Source organism: Cyanistes caeruleus, chromosome 36 (genome assembly GCF_971803275.1).
Source record: "Cyanistes caeruleus chromosome 36, bCyaCae1.hap1.1, whole genome shotgun sequence".
NCBI lineage: Eukaryota > Metazoa > Chordata > Aves > Passeriformes > Paridae > Cyanistes > Cyanistes caeruleus.
The window spans coordinates 177,786-203,533 of record NC_141737.1 but is presented as its reverse complement, the minus strand read 5'-3'; the positions used below and the strand labels follow the sequence as shown (position 1 = coordinate 203,533).

The 25,748-nt window shown below is 57.8% G+C and overlaps 3 protein-coding genes across 5 annotated transcripts; 2 read left to right on the top strand and 1 right to left on the bottom strand.

Annotated features, from left to right (window-relative positions):
• Positions 1-80: 80 nt before the first annotated feature.
• Positions 81-10,222, bottom strand: HSPBP1 (HSPA (Hsp70) binding protein 1). Of its 2 annotated transcripts, none has more exons than XM_086871575.1 (7): positions 10,076-10,222; positions 7,661-7,905; positions 5,888-6,215; positions 4,951-5,172; positions 3,689-3,844; positions 2,817-2,913; positions 81-428 (listed from the first exon to the last, which is right to left on the bottom strand). In XM_086871575.1, the coding sequence occupies exons 2-7, from the start codon at positions 7,781-7,783 to the stop codon at positions 104-106; spliced, it is 1,251 nt and encodes a 416-aa protein (XP_086727701.1). In that variant the 5' UTR covers positions 7,784-7,905; positions 10,076-10,222; the 3' UTR covers positions 81-103. The 2 variants fall into 2 exon arrangements, with proteins under 2 accessions (XP_086727701.1, XP_086727702.1); XM_086871576.1 differs by lacking the exon at positions 10,076-10,222 and adding an exon at positions 1,229-1,340.
• Positions 8,280-12,617, top strand: KMT5C (lysine methyltransferase 5C). The gene is made up of 8 exons (XM_086871574.1): positions 8,280-8,396; positions 8,470-8,624; positions 8,785-8,947; positions 9,128-9,237; positions 9,818-9,981; positions 10,131-10,150; positions 11,145-11,278; positions 11,942-12,617. The coding sequence occupies exons 1-8, from the start codon at positions 8,295-8,297 to the stop codon at positions 12,525-12,527; spliced, it is 1,434 nt and encodes a 477-aa protein (XP_086727700.1). The 5' UTR covers positions 8,280-8,294; the 3' UTR covers positions 12,528-12,617.
• On the top strand, positions 11,192-25,625 carry TNNT1 (troponin T1, slow skeletal type). 2 transcript variants are annotated; one of them, XM_086871577.1, is made up of 13 exons: positions 11,192-11,278; positions 14,139-14,190; positions 15,522-15,557; positions 15,689-15,721; positions 17,271-17,292; positions 17,401-17,461; positions 19,201-19,317; positions 21,140-21,217; positions 21,759-21,869; positions 23,299-23,408; positions 23,977-24,067; positions 24,869-24,909; positions 25,518-25,625. In XM_086871577.1, the coding sequence occupies exons 6-13, from the start codon at positions 17,405-17,407 to the stop codon at positions 25,558-25,560; spliced, it is 648 nt and encodes a 215-aa protein (XP_086727703.1). In that variant the 5' UTR covers positions 11,192-11,278; positions 14,139-14,190; positions 15,522-15,557; positions 15,689-15,721; positions 17,271-17,292; positions 17,401-17,404; the 3' UTR covers positions 25,561-25,625. The 2 variants fall into 2 exon arrangements, with proteins under 2 accessions (XP_086727703.1, XP_086727705.1); XM_086871579.1 differs by lacking the exons at positions 11,192-11,278; positions 14,139-14,190; positions 17,271-17,292 and having other exon boundaries at positions 15,521-15,557.
• The last annotated feature ends 123 nt before the right edge of the window (positions 25,626-25,748 follow it).

Here is a 25,748-nt window from a genome sequence, read left to right as displayed (position 1 = left end):
GCCCCGCCCACCGGGGAGACGCGGTTGCCGCGGCAACAACGGCGAGTCCACACGCGCTCATTACCATAACCACGCCTTCATTAGCATAAACCACGCCTCTTTATTAGCATAACCCCGCCCCTCGCGCCCGGCGCTGAATTTGGGGAATTTCGGGGTTTTTATTTTTCCCCTTTTTTCCCTCATTTTCCCGATCCTCAGCCAGGGCCGGGCCCGGAGCGTTCGTTCCCCCCGGGCCGGGGGGGTTCCCGGGATCCGGGTGGGATTTTTGGGGTTCCCGGGATCCGGGCGGGATTTTTGGGGGTCCCGGGATCCGGGCGGGATTTTTGGGGTGATTCCGGGCGGTTTTGGGGTCACCGGTCCATGGCGGGTTCCTCGGGGGGGGGCTCGAAGCAGAGCTGCAGGAGCCGCTCGCAGAATTCCAGCTCTTCCTGCAAGGGAAGGGGGAATTTTGGGATGGGGGTCAGCCCCAAAACCTGGGGAATTCAGCCCAAAAACCTCCAGGGGCTTTTTAACCCAAAATCCCCCGAATTCTCCCCGAAATCCCCGAGGTTTCCCCCTCTAAAACGCCGCGGATAAAACTCGCCTGAACTCCGGGAATTTCCCACCCGAAATTCCGGGGATTTTCCCCCAAAACCCCACGAATTTCCTGCCCCAAAATCCCTGGGATTTGCCCCAAAATCTTGGGCTTTCCCCCCCCCCAACAAAACCCTTGGGATCTGCCCCAAAATTCCAGAGATTTACCCCCAAAATCCCACAAATTTCCCACCCCAAACTTGCGAGGATTTGCCCCAAAATTCCAGGGATTTGCCCCCAAAATCCTGCGAGTTTCCCTGCCCCAAATTCCCAGGGATTTGCCCCAAAATCCCTGGGATTTTCCCCCAAAACCCCACGAATTTCCCACCCCAAATTCCCGAGGATTTGCCCCAAAATTCCAGGGATTTCCTCCCCTTAAAATCCCTGGATTTCTCCCCAAAATCCCACGAATTTCCCACTCCAAATTCCCAAGGATTTGCCCCAAAATTCCAGGGATTTCCCCCCAAAATCCCATTGTTTTCCTCTCCCCCAAATCCCTGGGATTTTCCCCCAAAACCCCGTGAAATTTCCCACCCCAAATTCCCGAGGATTTACCCCAAAACTCCGGGATTTTCCCCCAGGACCCCGTGGTTTTTCCCCGCCCCAAACCGCGCTGGGATTTGCCCGAAACGCCGGGATTTTGCCCCAGAATCACCTGGAACTGCTCGAGGCCCCGCAGGAGCCGGCGGCGCTCCCGGAGCAGCGGCTCCAGCGCCAGCGCGGGGTCCCGGCACTGCCGCAGCCCCTCGGGGCTCCCCGACGCCAAACTGGCCCGAAAACGCAGGGATTTGGGAAAATTCGCATTCTGGAGCTGGCCCGGAGCGTGAAAAACGCCCGAAAACCGCCCGAAACCACCCAAAAACCGCCCGAAACCACCCAAAAACCGCCCGAAACCACCCAAAACCACCCGAAACCACCCAAAATCCATCTAAAACCACCTGAAACCACCCAAAACCGCCCGAAACCACCAAAAATCCATCTAAAACCACCCAAAACCGCCTGAAACCACCCAAAAACCGCCCGAAACCACCCAAAACCACCCGAAACCACCCAAAATCCATCTAAAACCGCCCCAAAACTGCCCAAAACTGCCTGAAACCACCCAAAAACCGCCCAAAAATTGCCCAAAACAGCCTGAAACCACCCAAAATCCATCTAAAACCGCCCAAAAACACCCGAAACCACCCGAAATCACCAAAAATCCATCTAAAACCACCCAAAACCGCCTGAAACCACCCAAAAACCGCCAAAAACCACCCAAAAACCACCTGAAACCATCCAAAATCCATCTAAAACCGCCCCAAAACTGCCCAAAACTGCCTGAAACCACCCAAAATCCATCTAAAACCGCCCAAAAACACCCGAAACCACCCGAAATCCCCCCAAAACCGCCCCAAAACTGCCCAAAACCACCCAAAATCCATCTAAAACCACCCAAAAACCGCCCAAAACCACCCGAAACCACCCCAAAAACCGCCCAAAACCGCCCAAAATCCATCTAAAACTGCCCAAATCCACCCAAAATCCATCTAAAACTGCCCAAAAACCACCCAAAATGACCCGAAACCGCCCCAAAAACCACCCAAAATGACCCGAAACCACCCCAAAAACCGCCCAAAACCGCCCAAAATCCATCTAAAACTGCCCAAATCCACCCAAAATCCATCTAAAACCACCCAAAAACCGCCCAAAACCACCCGAAACCACCCCAAAAACCCCCCAAAACCGCCCAGAACCCAAAACCTCCCAAAAACCACCCAGAAATGCCCCAAAATGACCCAAAACCACCCAAAATTACCCCAAAACTGCCCCAAAACCACCCAAAACCGCCCAAAATTACCCAAAACCATCCAAAATGACCCCAAACCGCCCCACCCCCTCCCCTTTTCCCTTTCCTGGCCGTTTTTCCCCCAATTTTGGGTTTTTTTCCTCATTTTTTGGGTTTTTCCCCGGGATTTTTTGGGGTTTTTTCCCCAGATTTTTGGGGGAAATTTCTGGAATTTTGGGATTTTAAGGATTTTGGGATTTTGGGAATTTGGGGAGGGGTCTGACTCACGCCCAGAGGGTCTCACCCCCTCCCCTTTCCCTTTCCTGGCCGTTTTTGACCCCAATTTTTCATTTTTTCCCCCAATTTTTGAGTTTTTTCCCCGGGATTTTTGGGGGGAATTTCTGGGATTTTGGGAAATTTCTGGAATTTTGGGATTTTGGTGATTTTTGGGAATTTGGGGAGGGGTCTGACTCACGCCCAGAGGGTCCCCAGGCCGTGCTCGTGGGCTCCGTCGTGTCGGGATCGCAGCAGCGCCGCCGCCCGCGGCACCAAACCCTGAGCCAGCAGCGGCTCTGCGGGATTGGGGCGAAATCCGGGGAATTCGGGTCAGTTCGGGGCGAAATCCGGGGAATTTGGGTCAGTTTGGGTCAGTTTGGGGCGAAATCCGGGGAATTTGGGCCAGTTCGGGGGGAAAACGGGGATTTTGGGTCAGTTTGGGGGGAAAATGGGGATTTTGGGTCAGTTTGGGGGGAAAATGGGGGAATTTGGGTCAGTTTGGGTCAGTTTGGGTCAGTTTGGGTCAGTTTGGGACAGTTTGGGGTGAAAATGGGGATTTTGGGTCAGTTTGGGGTGAAATCCGGGGAATTTGGGGTCAGTTCAGGGGGTTTGGGGGGAATTTGAGAGATTTGGGGTCAGTTTGGGAGGTTTGAGGGGAAATCAGGAGGGTTTGGGTCATTACAGGGGATTTTGGGTAATTTTGGGGTGGTTTGGGGTGTTTTGGGTGTTTTTGGGTAATTTTGGGGTGTTTTGGGGTGAATTTGGATGATTTTGGGGTGTTTTGGGGTGATTTAGAGGTGTTCCTGGGGTGTTTTGGGGTGATTTCGGGTAATTTTGTGGTGATTTGGGGTGTTTTGGGGTGATTTTGGGGTGTTTTGGGGTGATTTGGGGTGTTTTGGGGTGATTTTGGGTAATTTTGGGGTGTTTTGGGTGTTTTTGGGGTGATTTGGGGTGATTTGGGGTGAATTTGGGTGATTTCAGGGTGTTTTTGGGGCATTTAGGGGTGTTTTGGGGTGTTTTTGGGGTGTTTTGGGTGAATTTGGGTGATTTCGGGGTGTTTTTGGGGCTCACCCGTCAGCCGGGGGTGCTCCCGGAGCAGGCAGTGCAGCAGAAACGCCGCCCGAGCCCTCAGGGGGGGCTGGGGGCTCCCCAAAACCTCCCCCAGCACCCCCAGACCCCCCAGAGCCTCCAGCTGCTGCAGCCCCTGCGGCTGCGCCCGCACCAGGCCTGGAAACGGGGGCAGAACGGCCGGAATCGGTTAAAACGGACACAAAAACACACAAAAGTGAGCAAAATCCACCCAAAATCAACCAAAATCCACACAAAAACACACAAAAGTGAGCAAAATCAACCAAAATCCACACAAAAACACACAAAACTGACCAAAATCAACAAAAATCCACACAAAAACACACAAAACTGACCAAAATCAACAAAAATCAACACAAATTCACCCAAAAACACACAAAAGTGACCAAAATCCACCCAAAATCAACACAAATTCACCCAAAATCACCCAAAATCCACCCAAAACCAGACAAAATTCACACAAAACTGACCAAAATCCACACAAAATCCACACAAATTCACCCAAAACCACCAAAAATCCACACAAAACTGACCAAAATCACCCCAAAACCACCCAAAATCCCCCGAATTCACCCCAAACCCCCCAAATTCACCCCAAAACCCCCAGAAATGACCCAAAATCCCCCAAATTCACCCAAAAATCCCCATTTTTACCCCAAATCCCCATTTTTCACCCCAAAATCACTCACAGGAGACGGCAAAGAGCAGCGCAGGCGACACTTGGGGGTCGGGGTCCCCCCGGAGCCCCCCCAGAGACCCCAAAACCCCCAGAAATGACCCCAAAACCCCCCAAATTCACCCCAAAACCCCCTGAAATGACCAAAAATCCCCATTTTTACCCCAAATCCCCGTTTTTCACCCCAAAATCACTCACAGGAGACGGCAAAGAGCAGCGCAGGCGACACTTGGGGGTCGGGGTCCCCCCGGAGCCCCCCCAGAGACCCCAAAACCCCCAGAAATGACCCCAAAACCCCCCAAATTCACCCCAAAACCCCCTGAAATGACCAAAAATCCCCATTTTTACCCCAAATCCCCGTTTTTCACCCCAAAATCACTCACAGGAGACGGCAAAGAGCAGCGCAGGCGACACTTGGGGGTCGGGGTCCCCCCGGAGCCCCCCCAGAGACCCCCAAACCCCCAGAAATGACCCCAAAATCCCCCAAATTCACCCCAAAACCCCCTGAAATGACCAAAAATCCCCATTTTTACCCCAAATCCCCGTTTTTCACCCCAAAATCACTCACAGGAGACGGCGAAGAGCAGCGCAGGCGACACTTGGGGGTCGGGGTCCCCCCGGAGCCCCCCCAGCAGCGCCGGCAGCGCCCCCAGGGCCAGCGCCCGGGCCTGGGCTTCCGGAAGGTTCTGGGCACAAGCCCCCAGCGCCCGCGCGGCCCCGGCGCGGAGATTGGGTCTGGGGTCTGCCAGGAGGGGCAGGAGAGCCCCCAGCCCCCCCAGGGAGCAGAAATCTGGGGAGAAAAACCCCAAAATTGGGTCTGGGGTCTGCCAGGAGGGGCAGGAGAGCCCCCAGACCCCTGAATGACCCCAGGGTGACCCCTGAGTGACCCTGAGTGACCCAGAGTGACCCCAATGACCCCTGAGTGACCCCAATGACCCCTAAGTGACCCCTGGGTGACCCCTGAGTGACCCCAATGACCCCTAAGTGACCCCAATGACCCCTAAGTGACCCCTGAGTGACCCCAATGACCCTGAGTGACCCCAGGATGACCCCAATGACCCCTGAGTGACCCCAATGACCCCTGACCCCAGAGTGACCCAGAGTGACCCCAATGACCCCTGAGTGACGCTGAGTGACCCGTGAGTGACCCAAATGACCCCCAGTGACCCCTGAGTGACCCCAGGGTGACCGAGTGACCAGAGAGTGACCCCAATGACCCCTGAGTGACCCCTGAGTGACCCCAGGATGACCCAATGACCCCCAGTGACCCCAATGACCCCTGAGTGACCCCTGAGTGACCCCGAGTGACCCCAGGATGACCCCAATGACCCCTGAGTGACCCCAGGATGACCCCAATGACCCCTGAGTGACCCCAGTGACCCCTGAGTGACCCCAGTGACACCTGAGTGACCCCCGAGTGACCCCTGAGTGACCCCAATGACCCCTGAGTGTCCCCAGGATGACCTTTGACCCCCGAGTGACCCCTGACCCCCGAGTGGCCGCACCCATGGCGTTGTCCAGGCTCTCGCAGAGCTCGGCCAGCTCGGCCAGCGCCTGTTCCGCCAGCTCCGGGTCCAGTTCCGGCTGTTCCGGGTGGCCCGGTCCCGGTCCGGGTTTGTTGTGCTCCAGTTCCGGCTCTTCCGGGTGGCCCGGTCCCGGTTTGCTGTGTTCCGGTTCCGGTTTCCCCGGTTCCGGTTTCCCCGGTTCCGGTTTCCCCGGTTCCGGTTCCGGTTCCGGCCGGCCCAGGGCCCGCAGGCAGCGCCGCAGTTGGGCCCGGGCGGTTCCGGTGCTGCCCAAAGCCTCGGTGACGGCGGCGTGGAGCCAGCGCTGCCTCTGCGGGGGCCGAGAGCGGATCGGGCCGGAACCGGGCCAGAACCGGGCCCAAATTACCCCAAAATCACCCCAAAACCAGCCCTAAAACAGGCCAGAACCGGGCCGGAACCGGGCCCAAATTACCCAGAAATTACCCCCAAACCAGCCCTAAAACAGGCCAGAACCGGGCCGGAACCGGGCCCAAATTACCCCAAAATTACCCCAAAATCAGCCCTCAAACAGGCCAGAACCGGGCCAGAACCGGGCCCGAATTACCCCAAAATGACCCCAAAACCAGCCCCGAACCAGCCCTGAACCGGGCCCAAATTACCCAGAAATTACCCCAAAATTACCCCCAAACCAGCCCCGAATCGAGCCAGAACCGGCCCCGAACCGGGCCCAAAACTGGCCCCGAACCGGACCCAAATTACCCCAAAATTACCCCAAAACCGGCCCCAAAATCAGCCCTGAACCGGGCAGAAATTACCCAGAAATTACCCCAAAATCAGCACCGGAATTACCCCAAACTGGGCCAAAATCACCCCAAATCCAACCCTGGGACCCCCCAAACCATCTGGGAACCCTCCCGAGCCTCCCCAGGACCCCAAAAATCCCCTCAGTGACACCCCCAGACCCCTCAGTGACACCCCCAAACCCCAAAATCCCCTCAGTGACACCCCCAGACCCCCAAAATCCCCTCAGTGACACCCCCAAACCCCAAAATGCCCTCAGTGACACCCCCAGACCCCCAAAATCCCCTCAGGGACACCCTCAGACCCCCAAATCCTCCCAGTGACACCCCCAGACCCCAAAATCCCCTCAGGGACACCCCCAGACCCCCAAAATCCCCTCAGTGACACCCCCAGACCCCCAAAATCCCCTCAGTGACACCCCCAGACCCCTCAGTGACACCCCCAGACCCCAAAATCCCCTCAGTGACACCCCCAGACCCCCAAAATCCCCTCAGTGACACCCTCAGACCCCCAAATCCTCCCAGTGACACCCCCAGACCCCAAAATCCCCTCAGGGACACCCCCAGACCCCCAAAATCCCCTCAGTGACACCCCCAGACCCCTCAGTGACACCCCCAGACCCCAAAATCCCCTCAGGGACACCCCCAGACCCCAAAATCCCCTCAGTGACTCCCCCAGACCCCCAAATCCTCCCAGTGACACCCCCAGACCCCTCAGTGACACCCCCAGACCCCCAAAATCCCCTCAGTGACACCCCCAGACCCTCAAATCCCCTCAGTGACACCCCCAGACCCCAAAATCCCCTCAGTGACACCCCCAAATCCCCTCAGTGACACCCCCAGACCCCCAAATCCCCTCAGTGACACCCCCAGACCCCTCAGTGACACCCCCAGACCCCAAAATGCCCTCAGTGACACCCCCAGACCCCAAATCCCCTCAGTGACTCCCCCAGACCCCCAAAGGGACCCCCCGGCCCCGCCGCTCCCCCCTCACCTCCTCGCTTATCGGCTCCCGGGGCTCGGGCCGCGCCTCGCCGGCCACCACCGCCATCTCCAGCAGCCCCTGCAGCGTGTGCGGGGGCTCCCGCGGGGCCCCGCCGCTCTCCTCCGCCGCCATGGCAGCGGCCCCGGCCCGGGGCGCGCTCCCCGCCTCGCTCCGGTACCGCCTAAGGCCGCCCGCCGCGCCTTCCCGCCGCCATCTTGGAATGGGCGGAGCAACGCGGCGGAAAAAGGCGGAGCCTGCGGCGGAAATGGGCGTGGCCACTCCCGCATTGTTTATGGCCGGCCACACGCTGAGCTCATTGTGAGCCGGCGGCGATGAGTGACAGCGCGCTCGGCCAACGGGAGCAGAGAGTGGGAGGGAACCGGCCAATAAAAACACAGGGAGGCGGTTGATTTTTGGCCAGTAGGAGGAGAGAGGAGGGACTCTCTCGGTTTTACCCAATGAAATGCTCGAACAGCGTGACCGGCTTCTCTCTGGACCAATAGCAAGCTCCAAACGCCGCGGACCAATGCGGAGGCGCCGCCGCCCGCACCAATCGGATCGCCGAGCGCCTCACGGCGGGGGCGGGACTCCCCGCGGGCAGCCAATAGGAGCGGCGGCGCGGAGGGGCGGGCGGCCAATAGGGATGGCGAAGCGGGCGGCGGGAGCGGGCGGGCTGCGGCGGCGGGGCCGGGCCGGGCCCGGTACCGGCGGCGGCCCCGGGCGGTGCCGCGCCCGCGGCGCTGCGGTAACGGCCGGGACGGGGCTCTCGGGGCTCGCCCCGTGCTCGGCACCCCCCGGTGACGCTCCCGGTGCCGCAGGCGCGGCGGCGGCGGAGGCGGCGGCGGCAGCCCATGCGGCCCCGGGCGCCGCTGACGGCGGTGACGGCGCGGGAGCTCTGCGAGAACGATGACCTGGCCACGAGCCTCGTGCTGGACTCGGTGCTCGGCTTCCGCACGCACAAGATGGGGGTCAGGTGAGCCCGGGGGGCACCGGGCGGGAGGAGCGGGACCCCCGCGGGCGGCGGGACGGGGCCGGCAGCAGCCGCTCGGTGTTACCGGCGGGGAAGCACCGAGCCCCGGCGGTTTTAACCCCGTGAGGCGCCGCAGGCTCGAGGCTCTCTATCCCCCCCGCAGCCCCCTGCCCGCCCTGCGGCGCCGGGCCCAGCTGCGGGCGGCCATCGAGGCCTTCCGGCAGCGCCGGGACCTGGAGGCGGCCTGGAGGACGCTGAGCGCAGCCTGGGCCCCGGCGTTCTTCCGCCAGCGGCGCCCGGTGCAGCGGGCAGCGCTCAAGAACCACGTACGGAGGGGCTGGGGGGGCTCCGGGGAGGGTTTGGGGGTGCCGGGGGAGTGAGGGGGGCGTCTGTGGGGGATGAGGGGGGCGTGTGGGGCTCGGTGGGGGTCTCTGAGGGGCGGAGGAGCCGCTGAGGGGGAGCCGCGGGGTCTGTGGGGTTTGGGGAATGGCCGGTGTCCCCTGCAGGTGTTCCGGTACCTGCGGACGCTCCTGCCCGAGAGCGGCTTCAGCATCCAGCGCTGCACCCGCTACAGCCGCGACACCAACGGCGCCAGGGTGGTGTCCACCCGCGCCTGGTGAGCCCAAAATCCCCCAAAAACACCCCCAAAACCCCCCAGAATCCCCCCAAAAACCCCCCAGAATCCCCCCAAAATCCCCGGGGACACCGAGCCCCCCTGAACCCGCCACAGCCACGGCACTGACAGCCCAAACCCCTCAGGATCGGGTGTAATTTCCATTTCCGACTGTCCAGGTGCCCAAACCCCTCAGGATTGGGTGTAATTTCCCTTTCTGGCTGTACAGCCACACATGACAGGTGCCCAAACCCCTCAGGATTGGGTGTAACTTCCATTTCCGACTGTCCAGGTACCCAAACTCTCCTCAGAATCGGGTGTAATTTCCCTTTCTGACTGTCCAGGTACCCAAACTCCCCTCAGGATTGGGTGTAATTTCCATTTCCGACTGTCCAGGTACACAAACCCCTCAGGATTGGGTGTAATTTCCCTTTCCGACTGTCCAGGTACCCAAACTCCCCTCAGAATCGGGTGTAATTTCCCTCTCTGGCTCTCCTCCCGCACACGGCGGGTACCCAAACCCCTGAGGATTAAGGTAATTAATTAAGGTAATTAATTTTAATTTCCCTTCGTGCGTCCCCAGGCGCAAGCACGAGACGCTGGAGCTGCTGGGGGGCTGCGGGGTGGAGCTGCGGGGCTCGGACCGGGCACTGCTCCGGGCGGGCGACAACGACTTCAGCCTCATGTACTCCACACGGCGCCGGAAAACCCAGCTCTGGCTGGGGCCCGCGGCCTTCATCAACCACGGTGGGACCCTAAAACCTCCCAGGAACTCAGCCACGAGCCCAAAAATCCTGCGCTGGGACCCCCCGGAATCCCCCCGAGCAGCCTCGGGACCCACCTGGCTGTCGTGGCGGTCCTTGAGCAGGCGCTGATGGTTCTTTTGTTCTCCTCAGATTGCCATCCCAACTGCAGGGTGAGTTTCAGGAGGGTTTTTGGGGGAGAAATGGTGGTTTTTGAGGGAGAAATGGTGTTTTTTGGGGGAGAAATGGTGGGTTTTGGGGTGTGGTTTGTGCTGGGGGACGTGAGGGAAAGATGGCGGAGAACATGAGGGGAAAAGAGCGGGAAACGTGAGGGGAAAAGCGGTGGGAAATCCGAAGGGGGAAATGGTGGTAAAAAGCAATGGAGAAATGCAGGGAGTGTGAGGGAAAACGACAGGAAACATGGGGGGAAAATGGCAGGAGGCGTGAGGGGAGAAGTGGTGGGAAACACGAAAGAAAAATGGGAAATTTGAGGGATAAAGGGTGGAAAACGGGAGAGGAAAATAAGAGAAAGCGTGGAGGAAAATAGAGTGGAACAGGAGGAAAATGTGGGTGGGAAACGTGAGGGAGAAAAGGGTTGGAAACGTGAGAGGAGGAAAAATCGTGAGGGGAGAAAAGGGAGGGAAACTTGAGGGGAAAAAGGACACGAGGGAAGGAAAAGGGCAGGAAACTTGAGGGGAGAAAAAGGAGGGAAATGTGAGGGGAAAAAAAGAAAGCTGTGAGGAGTGAAAAGAGCAGGAAATGTGAGGGGAGGAAAGGGTGGGAAACGTGAAAGGAGAAAAGAAAAACGAGGCGAAAAAAGGGCAAGAAACTGAGAGGAGAAAAAGACACGAGGGTGAAAAGAAAGACCTGAGAGGGGAAACTTGCGAAACGCGAAGAGAGAAGAAAAACATGAGGGGAAAAAAAGGGCAAGAAACAGGAGAGGAGAAAGAGAAAGATGTGAGGGGGGAAAAGGGCGGGAATCGTGAGGGGAGAAAAAGGGCGGGAACCGTGAGGGGAGAAAAGGGCGGGAACCGTGAGGGGAGAAAAAGGGCAGGAACCGTGAGGGGAGAAGAGGGCGGGGAGCCGTGAGGGGAGAAGAGGCTCTCTCGTGTTTGGGATCCCTATTTTTGGGGTTCACGAGGGCGTTTCACGTATTTTGGGGCGCAGTTTGTGTCAGCCCCGGGCGGGGCGCGGGTGCAGGCGCTGCGGGACATCCCACCCCGGGCAGAAATCACCTGTTTCTACGGCGATGGCTTCTTCGGCGAGGGCAACCGCGGCTGCGAGTGCCGCACCTGCGAGAGGTACCCCCAAAACCTCCGGGGGACCCCGAAAATCCTCAGAGGGTGCCCAAAAACCTTCAGGGGGAGAGGGGAATGGACTCTGAGAACCTCACAGAGGAGACTCTAAAAATCTCCTTGAAAGGCCCCAGAAACTTCCATGGGGGGGGACTCCAAAATGGGGGGAGATTCTAAAACAGGTGTGAGAAAGCCCAAATTTCTCATGGGGTGGGTGGGTGGGATGCCAAAAACTCTGAGAAAACCCCAAAATTTAGAGGGGGGTGTGGGACGGGTATTTGGGGAGGGCCCAAAACTCAGAGACAGCCCCAAAAACCTTGAGGGGAGCCCAAAAACACCGGGGAGAAGGTTAAAGCCTGAAGGGAGGGGACCCTTAAAATACACCAGGGGTCCCTAAAACACAGCAGGGATTCCTGAAACACAGCAGTAATCCCTGAAATACAGGAGGGAATCCCTGAAATCTTCATTGTGGGGGGTGCAAAAGGAGATTTTAAAGCAGAGAGGGGTAAAAATAATCCCCCAGCCTCTTTCGGGAGGGCGTCAATTTGGGGCTAAACCCCCGATTTTTGGGGGCTGCTCCCTCATTCGGGAGCGTCAATCCGGCCTGAATTTGGGGCTAAACCCCCGATTTTTGGGGTTCATTCTGGGTGTCCCCCTCTCCTCGTTCAGGCGCGGCGAGGGCGCGTTCCGTCGGCGCGGCAAAGCGGCCGAGCCCCCTCCTCACCTTCCTCATCCTCCTCCTCACCCTCCTCTCCGGGACCCCCCCCCGAAATACGAGCTGCGCGAGACGGACGTGAGGCTGCGCCGGGGGGCCGGGGGGGACCCCCAAAAGCCTCCCCAGCGCCGTGGCAAAAGCAGAAAGAAGCGGCTCCCGCGGAGGAAAGGGCGGCGGCAGCGGCGGGCCGAGCCCCCCGCGCCCCCCGCGCCCCCCGCGCCCCCCGGCCCCCAGCCCCGCGTGGCCCTGCACGACTGCGTGTCCTGCGGGGGGGGCTGCCGCCTGCGCGGGGGGGTCCCGCTGGTGCTGCTGGGGACCCCCGAAAGCGCCCCCCGCAAAAGCGGCCCCCCCAAAAGCCACCCCAAAGCCCCCGAGCCCGACCCCAAGCTGTCGCTCTACGCCCACGTGCGGCTGGGAGGGGGGGTCCCCAAAAAAGGGGGGGGGGTCCCCAAGGCGGGGGCTGGGAGCCCCCCCAGGCTGAGGTTGGTGGTGACGCAGGGGGGGCTGGCACTGGCGCTGCCCCCGCTGAACCAGCCCTGAGGCGCCCCAAAAGGGGGGCTGGAACCCCAAAAGGGGGGGTGGAACCCCAAAAGGGGGGGTGGAACCCCAAAAGGGGGGATGGAAACCCCAAAAGGGGGATGGAGCCCCAAAAAGGGGGGGATGGAACCCCAAAAGGGGGGCTGGAACCCCAAAAGGGGGGTTGGAAACCCCAAAAGGGGGGGTTTGAGACCCCAAAAGGGGGGTTGGAGTCCCAAAAAGGGGAGTTTGAGACCCAAAAAGGGGGGATGGAGCCCCAATTTTGGGGTCTGGGTATGGATCTTGGGGTTGGAACCCCTCCTTTTGGGGTCTGGAAATGAATTTTTGGGGTTAGAACCCCCCTTTTGGGGTCTGGGCATGGATTTTGGGGTGTAGACCCCTCCTTTTGGGGTCTGTGTGTGGATTTTGGGGTTGGAACCCCCCTTTTAGGGGCTGGAAATGAACTTTTGGGGTTGGAACCCCTGGTTTTGGGGTCTGGGTGTGGATTTTGGGGTGTAAACCCCTCCTTTCGGGGTCCTGCACCCGAATTTTAAAGGTTTTACTGCTGGTTTTGGGGTCCGGAAATGAATTTTTGGGGTTTCCACTCCCTTTTTTGGGATTTGGGTGTGGATTTTGGGGTAAGAACCCCCCTTTTAGGGGCTGGAAATGAATTTTTGGGGGGCTGGAAATGAATTTTTGGGTTAGAACCCCCCTGTTTTGAGGTCTGGAAATGAAGTTTTTGGGGTTTTACTGCTGGTTTTGGGGTCCGGAAATGAATTTTGGGGTTAGAACCCCCCTTTTAGGGTCCGGAAATGAATTTTGGGGTCCAGAAATGAATTTTTTGGGGTTAGAACCCCCCTTTTAGGGTCCGGAAATGAATTTTTTGGGGTGCCCCCTCCCCATTTTCCCCATCCCCGGAGGAGCTGAGCCCCCCCCCCTCACCCCCAGACCCAAATTTAAAGTGGGGGCTCAGCCCCCCCCAAACCCGAAGTTTTTTGTACCCGGATTTTGGGGGGGGGGGGGGGGGTTTGAGCCCCCCTCGTTTGGGGGGGGGGGATTTTGGGGGGGGTGGGGGAGGGGTCCGTGGTGCTGTGGGGGAGGGGCGGGGGGCGCGTTTTGTACCAAAATAAAGGAATTTGGAACAAAAACGGGCTTTTTTTTGGGGGGGGGGTGTGAAGGTGACCCCTCCCCCCCCCCTTTTGTTTTTTTGGGGGGTCCCAAAAAAGCCGCGACAGGTGCGGGGTGGGGGAGGGGCGCGCGGTGACGTCAGCGCCGGCAGCCACACCCCCCCCCTCTCCCCTCCCCCACCCCCTTTTGTTCTTTTCACCCAAAAATGGCCCTGGGGGGGGTCGCGGCCCCTCCCCCACCCCCCCTGTCGGTGTCGGGTGTCGCGACATTCCCGGGGGGGGAGGGGAGAACAATGGGGCGGTGACGTCACCGCGCGGGGGGAGGGGCGGCCCCCGATAAAGGGGAGCCCCCCGAGGGGGGGGAGGGGCGCGAGCGGGACCCCCCCCACGGGAGAGGAGAGAGCGGTGGGGGAGGGGGGGGTGGGGAGGGGGTTTTGGGGGGTTTTGGGGGGGTCGGGAGGGGCTGGAGCCCCCCCTGATCCCCCTCCCCCCCCCCCTCCCTTCTCAGGACCCCCCACCCAAAAAATCGCCGGCATGTCGGAGCCCGAGGAGGAGTTTGAGTGAGTGACCCCCCCTGGGACCCCCAAAACCTCCCCAAAATCACCCCAAATCACCCCAAATTCACCCTGGGACCCCCAAAACCTCCCCAAATTCACCCTGGGACCCCCAAAACCTCCCCAAATTCACCCTGGGACCCCCAAAACCTCCCCAGATTCACCCAAAATCACCCCAAATTCACCCTGGGACCCCCAAAACCTCCCCAAATTCACCCTGGGACCCCCAAAACCTCCCCAAATTCACCCTGGGACCCCCAAAACCTCCCCAGATTCACCCAAAATCACCCCAAATTCACCCTGGGACCCCCAAAACCTCCCTAAAATCACCCTGGGACCCCCAAAACCTCCCCAAATTCACCCAAAACCTCCCCAAAATCACCCTGGGACCCCCAAAATCCCCCCTGGGACCCCCAAAACCTCCCCAAATTCACTCAAACCCTCCCAAAACCTCCCCAAATCCCCCCTGGGACCCCCAAAACCTCCCCAAATTTACCCAAAACCTCCCCAAATTCACCCTGGGACCCCCAAAACCTCCCCAAATTCACCCTGGGACCCCCAAAACCTCCCCAGATTCACCCTGGGACCCCCAAATCCTCCCCAAATTCACCCTGGGACCCCCAAAACCTCCCCAAATTCACCCTGGGACTCCCAAAACCTCCCCAAAATCACCCTGGGACCCCCAAAACCTCCCCAGATTCACCCTGGGACCCCCAAATCCTCCCCAAATTCACCCTGGGACCCCCAAAACCTCCCCAAATTCACCCAAAACCTCCCCAAATTCACCCTGGGACCCCCAAATCCTCCCCAAATTCACCCAAAACCTCCCCAAATTCACCCTGGGACCCCCAAAACCTCCCCAAATTCACCCAAAACCTCCCCAAATTCACCCTGGGACCCCCAAAACCTCCCCAAATTCACCCAAAATCACCCCAAATTCACCCTGGGACCCCCAAATCCCCCCCAAATCCCCCCTGGGACCCCCCAGGACCCCCCAAAGCGCCCCCCCCTCACCCCCTTTTCCCCCCCCAGGGAGCAGCAGGAGGGTGAGTGACCCCCGAGTGACCCCAATTAATTAACCCCCGCTAATTAGCGCCAGCCCCGCCTCCTTAACCCGCTAATTAACCCCGGGGCCGTTAATTAACCCCGCCTTAATTCAAATTAACCCCCCCCAGAATGCGCTGGGGGGGTTAATTAGCATATTCACCCTCTTAATTAGCATAATTAGTCTGTTGATTAGCATGTTAATTAGCATGTTAGCTCATTAACACCTCCTTAATTGGGGGGGGGGGGTTGTCCCCCCCCTCCCCCTCCCCAAATTTTGCCCCCCCCCCCAGAGGAGGCGGCGGAGGAGGAGGAGGAGGAAGAGGAAGGTGAGGAAGGAAAAAAAACCCCAAAAACCCCAAATTTGGGGGATTTCCACCCAAAAATAAAACCCCCAAAATTGGGGAAATCCCCCCCAAAAAAAACCCCCCCACCCAAATTGCGACCCCTCCCCCCACAGCCTCGCAGCCCCCCAAACCTCCTGAGGAGCCAGGTAAGACCCCCACCCCAAAAAAACCAACCCTGGGACCCCCAAAACCCCTCAAATCCCCCAAAAAACACCTGGGACCCCCCAAAAAACACCTGGGACCCCCAAAATCCCCCCAAAAACACCTGGGACCCCCAAAACCCTCCCCAAAAAACACCTGGGACCCCCAAAACCCTCCCCAAAAACACCTGGGACCCCCAAAATCCCTCAAATCCCCCAAAATCCCTCAAATCCCCCAAAATCCCCCCCAAAAACACCTGGGACCCCCCAAAAACACCTGGGACCCCCAAAATCCCTCAAATCCCCCAAAATCCCCCCCAAAAAACAACTGGGACCCCCAAAAACCTCCCCAGAAACACCTGGGACCCCCAAAATCCCTCAAATCCCCCAAAATCCCCCCCAAAAAAACACCTGGGACCCCCAAGATCCCCCCCAAAAACACCTGGGACCCCCAAAAAACACCTGGGACCCTCAAAATCCCCCCCAAAAACACCTGGGACCCCCAAAATCCCCCCCAAAAACACCTGGGACCCCCAAAAAACACCTGGGACCCTCAAAATCCCCCCCCAAAACACCTGGGACCCCCAAGATCCCCCCCAAAAACACCTGGGACCCCCAAAAAACACCTGGGACCCTCAAAATCCCCCCCAAAAACACCTGGGACCCCCAAAATCCCTCAAATCCCCCAAAATCCTCCCCAAAATCACCTGGGACCCCCAAAAAACACCTGGGACCCCCAAAACCCCTCAAATCCCCCAAAATCCCCCCCAAAAACACCTGGGACCCCCAAAATCCCCCCCAAAAACACCTGGGACCCCCAAAATCCCTCAAATCCCCCAAAAAACACCTGGGACCCCCCAAAAACACCTGGGACCCCCAAAATCCTCCCCAAAAACAGCTGGGACCCCCAAAATCCCTCAAATCCCCCAAAAACCCCCCCAAAAACACCTGGGACCCCCAAAAAAACAACTGGGACCCCCAAAATCCCCCCCAAAAACACCTGGGACCCCCAAAATCCCTCAAATCCCCCAAAATCCTCCCCAAAAACACCTGGGACCCCCAAAACCCTCCCCTAAAACACCTGGGACCCCCAAAATCCCCCCAAAATCCTCCCAAATCCCCCCAGGACCCCAAATCCCCCCCCAAAATCCCCCTGAGCCCCCCCAAATCCCCCCAAAAAAACCCAAAATCCCCCCAAAACCCCCCTGAACCCCCCAAAATCCCCCCAAAATCCCCCTGAGCCCCCCCAAATCCCCCCCAAAATCCCCCCCAAAAATTCCCCCAGGATCCCAAATCCCTCCCAAAATCCCCCTGAGCCCCCCAAAAAATCCCCCCAAAATCCCCCAGGACCCCAAACCCCCCCAAATCCCCCCCAAATCCCCCCTGAGCCTCCCCAAACCCCCCCAGGACCCCCCCAAATCCCCCCCAAATCCCCCCAAATCCCCCCAAAATCCCCCCAAATCCTCCCAATAATCCCCCTGAGCCCCCCCAGGACCCCAAACCCCCCCAAATCCCCCCCAAATCCCCCCCTCCCTGAGCCCGTTCTTTCCCGCAGAGGAGGAGCGGCCCCGGCCCCGGTGAGGGGGGTTTTGGGGTTCAGGGGGGGTTTTTGGGGAGCAGGTTTGGGGGTCCCTGACCCCCCCTGACCCCCCCTGACCCCCCTGGACCCCCCTGGACCCCCCCAGCCCCATGGTGTCACAGCTGGCGCCCCCCAAAATCCCCGAGGGAGAGCGCGTGGACTTCGACGTGAGCGGGGATTGGGGGGCTGGGGGGGGCTGGGGGGGTCTGGGGGGGATTTGGGGGGGCTGGGGGGATTTTGGGGGGGATTTGGGGGGGCTGGGGGGATTTTGGGGGGGATTTGGGGGGGCTGGGGGGATTTGGGGGGGGGCTGGGGGGGATTTGGGGGGATTTTGGGGGATTTGGGGGGGTCTGGGGGGATTTTGGGGGGGATTTTGGGGTGATTTGGGGGTGATTTTGGGGGGTTTTTGGGGGGTTTTTGGGGTGATTTTGGCTGTTTTTGGGGTGATTTTTGCTGTTTTTGGTTAATTTGGGTCTGGGGTCCGCAGGACATCCACCGCAAGCGGATGGAGAAGGGATTATTGGGGTGATTTGGGGTGATTTTGGCTGTTTCTGGGGTGTTTTTGGGGTGATTTTTGCTGTTTTTGGGGTGATTTTGTCTGTTTTTGGGTTAATTTGGCTGTTTTTGGGTGAATTTGGGTTAATTTGGGTCTGGGGTCCGCAGGACATCCACCGCAAGCGGATGGAGAAGGGATTATTGGGGTGATTTGGGGTGGTTTTGGGGGGTTTTTGGGGGGGTTTTGGGGGGTTTTTGGGGTGATTTTGGCTGTTTTTGGCTGTTTTTGGGGTGATTTTTGCTGTTTTTGGGGTGATTTTGGCTGTTTTTGGGGTGATTTTGGCTGTTTTTGGGTTAATTTGGCTGTTTTTGGGTGAATTTGGGTTAATTTGGGTCTGGGGTCCGCAGGACATCCACCGCAAGCGGATGGAGAAGGGATTATTGGGGTGATTTGGGGGTGATTTTGGGGGGTTTTTGGGGGGGTTTTGGGGGGTTTTTGGGGTGATTTTGTCTGTTTTTGGGTTAATTTGGCTGTTTTTGGGTGAATTTGGGTTAATTTGGGTCTGGGGTCCGCAGGACATCCACTGCAAGCGGATGGAGAAGGGATTATTGGGGTGATTTGGGGTGGTTTTGGGGGGTTTTTGGGGGGGTTTTGGGGGGTTTTTGGGGTGATTTTGTCTGTTTTTGGGTTAATTTGGCTGTTTTTGGGTGAATTTTGGTTAATTTGGGTCTGGGGTCCGCAGGACATCCACCGCAAGCGGATGGAGAAGGGATTATTGGGGTGATTTGGGGGTGATTTTGGGGGGTTTTTGGGGGGTTTTTGGGGTGATTTTGGCTGTTTTTGGGGTGATTTTGGCTGTTTTTGGTTAATTTGGGTCTGGGGTCCGCAGGACATCCACCGCAAGCGGATGGAGAAGGGATTATTGGGGTGATTTGGGGTGATTTTGGGGGGTTTTTGGGGGGGTTTTGGGGGGTTTTTGGGGTGATTTTGTCTGTTTTTGGGTTAATTTGGCTGTTTTTGGGTGAATTTGGGTTAATTTGGGTCTGGGGTCCGCAGGACATCCACCGCAAGCGGATGGAGAAGGGATTATTGGGGTGATTTGGGGTGGTTTTGGGTTATTTTGGGGTGATTTTGGCTGTTTTTGGGGTGTTTTTGGGGTGATTTTGGCTGTTTTGGGGGTGATTTTGGCTGATTTTGGGTTAATTTGGGTGAATTTGGGTGAATTTGGGTCTGGGGTCCGCAGGACATCCACCGCAAGCGGATGGAGAAGGGATTATTGGGGTGATTTGGGGTGATTTTGGGGGGTTTTTGGGGGGGTTTTGGGGGGTTTTTGGGGTGATTTTGTCTGTTTTTGGGTTAATTTGGCTGTTTTTGGGTGAATTTGGGTTAATTTGGGTCTGGGGTCCGCAGGACATCCACCGCAAGCGGATGGAGAAGGACCTGCTGGAGCTGCAGACCCTCATCGACGCCCACTTCGAGCAGCGGCGCCGCGAGGAGGAGGAGCTGCAGGGGCTGATGGAGAGAATCGTGCGTTTTTGGGCCATTTTGGGCCATTTTGGGTCATTTTGGGTCATTTTGGGGATTTTGGGATTTTTTGGGGATTTTTTGGGGATTTTTGGGGATTTTTTTTATTTTTTTTTGGATTTTTTTAGGATTTTTTAGGATTTTTTGGGGAATTTTTTTTATTTTTTAGATATTTTGGGGGGACCTTTTTGTGATTTTTTGGGTGGTTTGGGGTTTTTTGGGGATTTTTGGGGATTTTGGATTTTTTTGGGATTTTTTTGGAATTTTTGGGGGATTTTTTTTGATTTTTTTGGATTTTTTTAGGATTTTTTTGGGGAATTTTTTTTATTTTTTAGATATTTTGGGGGGACCTTTTTGTGATTTTTTTGGGTGATTTGGGGTTTTTTGGGGATTTTTGGGGATTTTGGATTTTTTTGGGATTTTTTTGGGGATTTTTTGGGATTTTTTTTATTTTTTTTTATTTTTTTGTGATTTTTTAGGATTTTTTGGGGGATTTTTTTTTATTTTTTAGGTTTTTTAGGGTGATCTTTTTGTGATTCTTTTGGGTTTTTTTGGGATTTTTTGGGGATTTTTGGGGATTTTGGATTTTTTGGGGATTTTTTTGGAATTTTTGGGGGATTTTTTTTGATTTTTTTTATTTTTTTTGGATTTTTTTAGGATTTTTTGGGGGATTTTTTTTTATTTTTTAGGTTTTTTGGGGGGACCTTTTTGTGATTTTTCGGGTGGTTTGGGGGTTTTCTGGGATTTTTGGGGATTTTGGGGATTTTTTTAGGATTTTTTTTTATTTTTTTTGATTTTTTAGGATTTTTGGGGGGATTTTTTTTATTTTTTAGATTTATTTTGGATTTTTGGGGGCGATCTTTTCGGGAGTTTTTGGGGTTTTTTGGGTGTTTTTGGGGTGGTTTTGGGGTGTTTTGGGGTGGTTTTGGGGTGCTTTTGGCTGTTTTTGGTGTATTTTGGGGTATTTTGGGTGTTTTTGGGGTGTTTTGGGGTGGTTTTGGGGTGTTTTGGGGTATTTTTGGGTGTTTTGGGGTGTTTTTGGAGTTTTTTTGGGGTGTTTTTGGGTGTTTTTGGGTGTTTTGGGGTATTTTTGGGGTATTTTTGGGGTGTTTTGGGGTGTTTCAGTGTATTTTAGGGTATTTTTGGGGTGTTTTTGGGGTATTTTAGGGTGTTTTGGGTGTTTTTGGGGTGTTTTTGGGGTGTTTTTGGGTGTTTTTGGGGTGTTTTGGGGTGTTTTTGGGGCTCTCAGACCCCTCTGGGCACAGCAGGAGCGGCGCCGTGCCGAGAGGAACGAGCAGCTGCAGGGGCTCCCGGATCATGGGGGGTTTTGGGGTGGTTTTGGGGTATTTTAGGGTGTTTTGGGGGTAATTTTGGGTGTTTTTAGGGTGTTTTTGGGTGTTTTTGGGTGTTTTTGGGTGTTTTTGGGGTGTTTTTGGGGGTCTCAGACCCCTCCCCACGCGGCAGGAGCGGCGCCGTGCCGAGAGGAACGAGCAGCTGCAGGGGCTCCCGGATCATGGGGGGTTTTTGGGGTGGTTTTGGGTGTTTTTGGGGTATTTTAGGGTGGTTTTTGGGTGTTTTTGGGTGTTTTGGGGTGTTTTTGGGGGTCTCAGACCCCTCTGGGCACAGCAGGAGCGGCGCCGTGCCGAGAGGAACGAGCAGCTGCAGGGGCTCCCGGATCATGGGGGGTTTTGGGGTATTTTGGGGTATTTTGGGGTGGTTTTGGGTGTTTTTGGGGTATTTTAGGGTGGTTTTTGGGTGTTTTTGGGGTGTTTTTGGATGTTTTTGGGGTGTTTTTGGGGCTCTCAGACCCCTCCCCACGTGGCAGGAGCGGCGCCGTGCCGAGAGGAACGAGCAGCTGCGCACCAGGACCGAGAAGGAGAGGGAGAGGCAGGCGAGGCTGGCGGTGAGGAGACCCCAAAACGCACCCCAAAATCACCTTGGGACCCCCAAAATCACCTTGGGAACCCCAAAATCAGCCTGGGAACCCCAAAATCACCCTGGGAGCCCCAAAATCACCCTGGGACCCCCAAAATCCATCTGGGAACCCCAAAAATTATCTGGGAGCCCCAAAATCCCCCCAAAATCCCCCCAAATGTGACCTGAATCCCCCCAAATACCTCAGGTTCCCCTCTGGGGTCCCAAAATCCCCCCAAACCCCCCCTGGGACCCCCCAAATGTGTCCCAATCCCCCCCAATCCCCCCCAAACCCCCCCCAACCCCCCCAATCCCCCCCAAATCTCCCCCGGGATCCCCCCAAATCTGACCCAATCCCCCCCAAACCCCCCCAACCCCCCTGGGAGCCCCCCAAATCCCCCCCAAATCCCCCCCAAATCCCCCCCAATCCCCCCAAATCTGACTCAATCCCCCCCAAACCCCCCCAATCCCCCCCAAACCCCCCCAAACCCCCCCCGGGACCCCCCAAACCCCCCCAAATCCCCCCGCAGGAGGAGAAGCTGCGCAGGGAGGAGGAGGAGGCCAAGAAGAGAGCGGAGGACGACGCCAAGAAGAAGAAAGTTCTGTCGGCCATGCCCCACTTCGGGGGGTACCTGGCCAAGGTGGGACCCCCAACAGGGACCCCCGGGACCCCCGGGAGACCCCAGACCCACAGGGAGCCCTATGGGAGCCCCCTGAGACACCCTGGAGCCCCCAGACCCAACAGGGAGCCCCCAGGAGCCCCCAGACCCACAGGGAACCCCTGGGAGCCCCTGGGACACCCTGGGAGCCCCCAGACCCAACAGGGACCCCCTGGGAGCCCCCAGACCCACAGGGAGCCCCCAGACCCAACAGGGACCCCCAGGAGCCCCGGGAGCCCCCAGACCCAACAGGGACCCCCCTGGGAGCCCCCAGACCCACAGAGACCCCAGACCCAACAGGGACCCCCGGGACCCCCAGACCCACAGAGACCCCCCCGGGAGCCCCCAGACCCAACAGGGAACCCATGGGAACCCCTGAGACCCCCTGGAGCCCTCAGACCCAACAGGGACCCCCGGGACCCCCGGGAGACCCCAGACCCACAGGGAGCCCCTGGGAACCCCCTGAGACCCCCTGGAGCCCCCGGGAGCCCCCAGACCCAACAGGGACCCCTCTGGGAGCCCCCAGACCCACAGGGAACCCCTGGGAACCCCTGAGACCCCCTGGAGCCCTCAGACCCAACAGGGACCCCCGAGAGCCCCCAGACCCACAGGGAGCCCCTGGGAACCCCTGGGAACCCCCAGACCCACAGGGACCCTCCTGGGACCCCCCTGGGATCCATAGGGAGCCCCTTGTCCCCAGAATCCACACCCAAAACCCCCTGAATTCACCCCAAATCCTTCCTGAACCTCCCCAAACTGACCCCAGACCCCCCAAATCCCCCAAATCCCCCCAAAGTGACCCAAAACTGCCCCCAAAGTGACCCCAAACCCCCCAATCCCCCCAAACTGACCCCAAACCACCCCAAACTGACCCAAAACTGACCCCAAATCCCCCCAAAGTGACCCCAGACCCCCCAAACCCCCCAAAACCCCCCAAACTGACCCCAAAAACCCCCTGAATTCACCCCAAATCCCTCCTGGACCTCCCCAAACCTCCCAAAACTGACCCCAAACCCCCCAAAGTGACCCCAGACCCCCCAAACCCCCCCAACCTGCCCCAAACCACCCCAAACTGACCCAAATCTGACCCAAAACTGTCCCCAAATCCCCCCAAAGTGACCCCAGACCCCCCAAACCCCCCAAAACCCCCCAAACTGACCCCAAACCCCCCAAATCCCCCCAACCTGCCCCAAACCACCCCAAACTGACCCAAATCTGACCCAAAACTGTCCCCAAATCCCCCCAAAGTGACCCCAGACCCCCCAATTCCCCCCAAAACCCCCCAAACTGACCCCAAACCCCCACAAAGTGACCCCAGACCCCCCAAATCCCCTCAAAGTGACCCCAGACCCCCCAAATCCCCCCAAAGTGACCCCAGACCCCCCGAATCCCCCCGGATTTCCCCGTCCAGGCCGAGCAGCGCCGGGGCCGGCGCCAAACCGGGCGCGAGACCAAACTGCGCGTGCTGGCCGAGCGGAAACGGCCGCTGGACATCGAGAACCTGCGCGAGGACGAGCTCAGGTGGGCAAAAACACCCCAAAAACACCCCAAAACACCCCAAACCCACCCCAAACCCCCCCAAACGGCCGCTGGACATCGAGAACCTGCGCGAGGACGAGCTCAGGTGGGCAAAAACACCCCAAAACACCCCAAAAACACCCCAAAATCCATCCTGGGACCCCAAAAACACCCCAAAACACCCCAAAATCACCCCAAAAACACCCCAAAATCACCCCAAAAACACCCCAAAATCACCCCAAAAAAACATCCTGGGACTCCCCCAAACCCTCCCAGGACCCCCCAAATCCCCCCCAAATCCCCCCAGACCCCCCCAGGACCCCCCAAATCCCCCCAATCCCCCCAATTCCCCCCTCCCAGGGCCAAGGCCCGCGAGCTCCACCAGTGGGAACCCAAAAGCCCCCAGACCCATCCAGGACCCCCCAAAATCCCCCCCAAATCCCCCAAATCCCCCCCAGGACCCCCCAGACCCCCCAAATCCCCCCCAGGACCCCCCAAACCCCCCAAATCCCCCCCAGGACCCCCCAAATCCCCCTGGGACCCCCCCAATCCCCCCAATCCCCCCTCCCAGGGCCAAGGCCCGCGAGCTCCACCAGTGGATCCAGCAGCTCGAGTCGGAGAAGTTCGACCTCAGCGAGAAACTGCGGCGGCAGCGCTACGAGGTGAGACCCCAGACCCAAATCACGGGGACCCCAGACCCAAATCAGGGACCCCAGACCCAAATGGGGACCCCAGACCCAAATCAGGACCCCAGACCCAAATCACGGGGACCCTGAGACCCAAATCAGGGACCCCAGACCCAAATTGGGGACCCCTGAGACCCAAATCAGAGACCCCAGACCCAAATCAGGATCCCCCCTGAGACCCCAGACCCAAATCAGGGACCCCCTGAGACCCCAGACCCAAATCAGGACCCCAGACCCAAATCACGGGGACCCTGAGACCCCAGACCCAAATCAGAGACCCCCTGAGACCCCAGACCCAAATCAGGGGGGACCCCAGACCCAAATCAGGGACCCCTGAGACCCCAGACCCAAATCACGGGGACCCCAGACACAAATGGGGACCCCAGACCCAAATCAGGGGGGACCCCAGACCCAAATCAGAGACCCCAGACCCAAATCAGGGGGGACCCCAGACCCAAATTGGGGACCCCCTGAGACCCCAGACCCAAATCAGGGAGACCCCATGGGACCCCAGACCCAACTTGGGGACCCCAGACCCAAATCTGGGGCCTTGGGACCCCCCAGAATCCCCCAGACCCCAAATTTGGGGGGGCCCAGCACCCCCAGACCCAATTCTGACACCCCAGACCCATTTTGGCCCCCCCAGACCCATTTTGGGCCCCCCAGACCCATTTCAGGACCCCCAGACCCATTTTGGGTCCCCCAGACCCATTTTTGGGATCATTTTGGGTGGAAAATCCCAAATTTTGGGGGTCTCAGCCCAGCCCCTCCCCCCAGATCAACGTCCTGTACAACCGGATCAGCCACGCCCAGAAATTGTAAATTTGGGGCGTTTTGGGGGGATTTGGGGTTTTGGGGGGGAATTTTGGGTTTTTAGGAGGAATTTTGGGGTTTTTGGGGAGGATTTTGGGTCTTTTGGGGGAGGATTTTCAGATTTTTGGGTTTTTTGGATTTTGGGGGGTTTTTAGAGGGGAATTTGGGGTTTTTTGGGGGGAATTTTGAGTGTTTTGGGGGGTTTTTGGAAGGGTTTTGGAGGGAAATTTGGGATTTTGGGGGGTTTTTAGGGGGGGATTATGGGGTTTTTTGGGGGATTTTGGGGTTTTTTTGTGGGATTTTGGTTTTTTGGGTGGATTTTGGGGTTTTTGGGTGGATTTTGGGGTTTTTTGGGGGTTTTTGGGGGGTTTTTAGGGGGGAATTTTGGGGTTTTTTGGGGGAATTTTGGGTTTTTTTGTGGGATTTTGGTTTTTTGGGTGGATTTTGGGGATTTTGGGGGGTTTTTAGGGGGGAATTTTGGGGTTGTTGGGTGGATTTTGGGGTTTTTTTGTGGGATTTTGGTTTTTTGGGTGGTTTTGGGGTTTTTGGGTGGATTTTGGGGTTTTTTGGGGGGTCCCGGAGGGTCTGAGCCGCCCCCGCCCCTCCCCCACAGCAAGAAGGTCACCAAGGGCCGCGTGGGCGGGCGCTGGAAGTGACCCCGCCCCCCGTGACGTCACCGCGCCGCGTCACGCCAATAAAAACCATTACGTCACCGCGCAAACCGCGTCACGTCCGCTTTGTCGTTTTTTTTTTTTTTTCAAACCGCCACATCTCCCATCACCCCCCGCGCCCGCCGTTGCCATGGCGACCACGCCCCCGCGCTTCCGGCCCCGCCCCCCCTGCG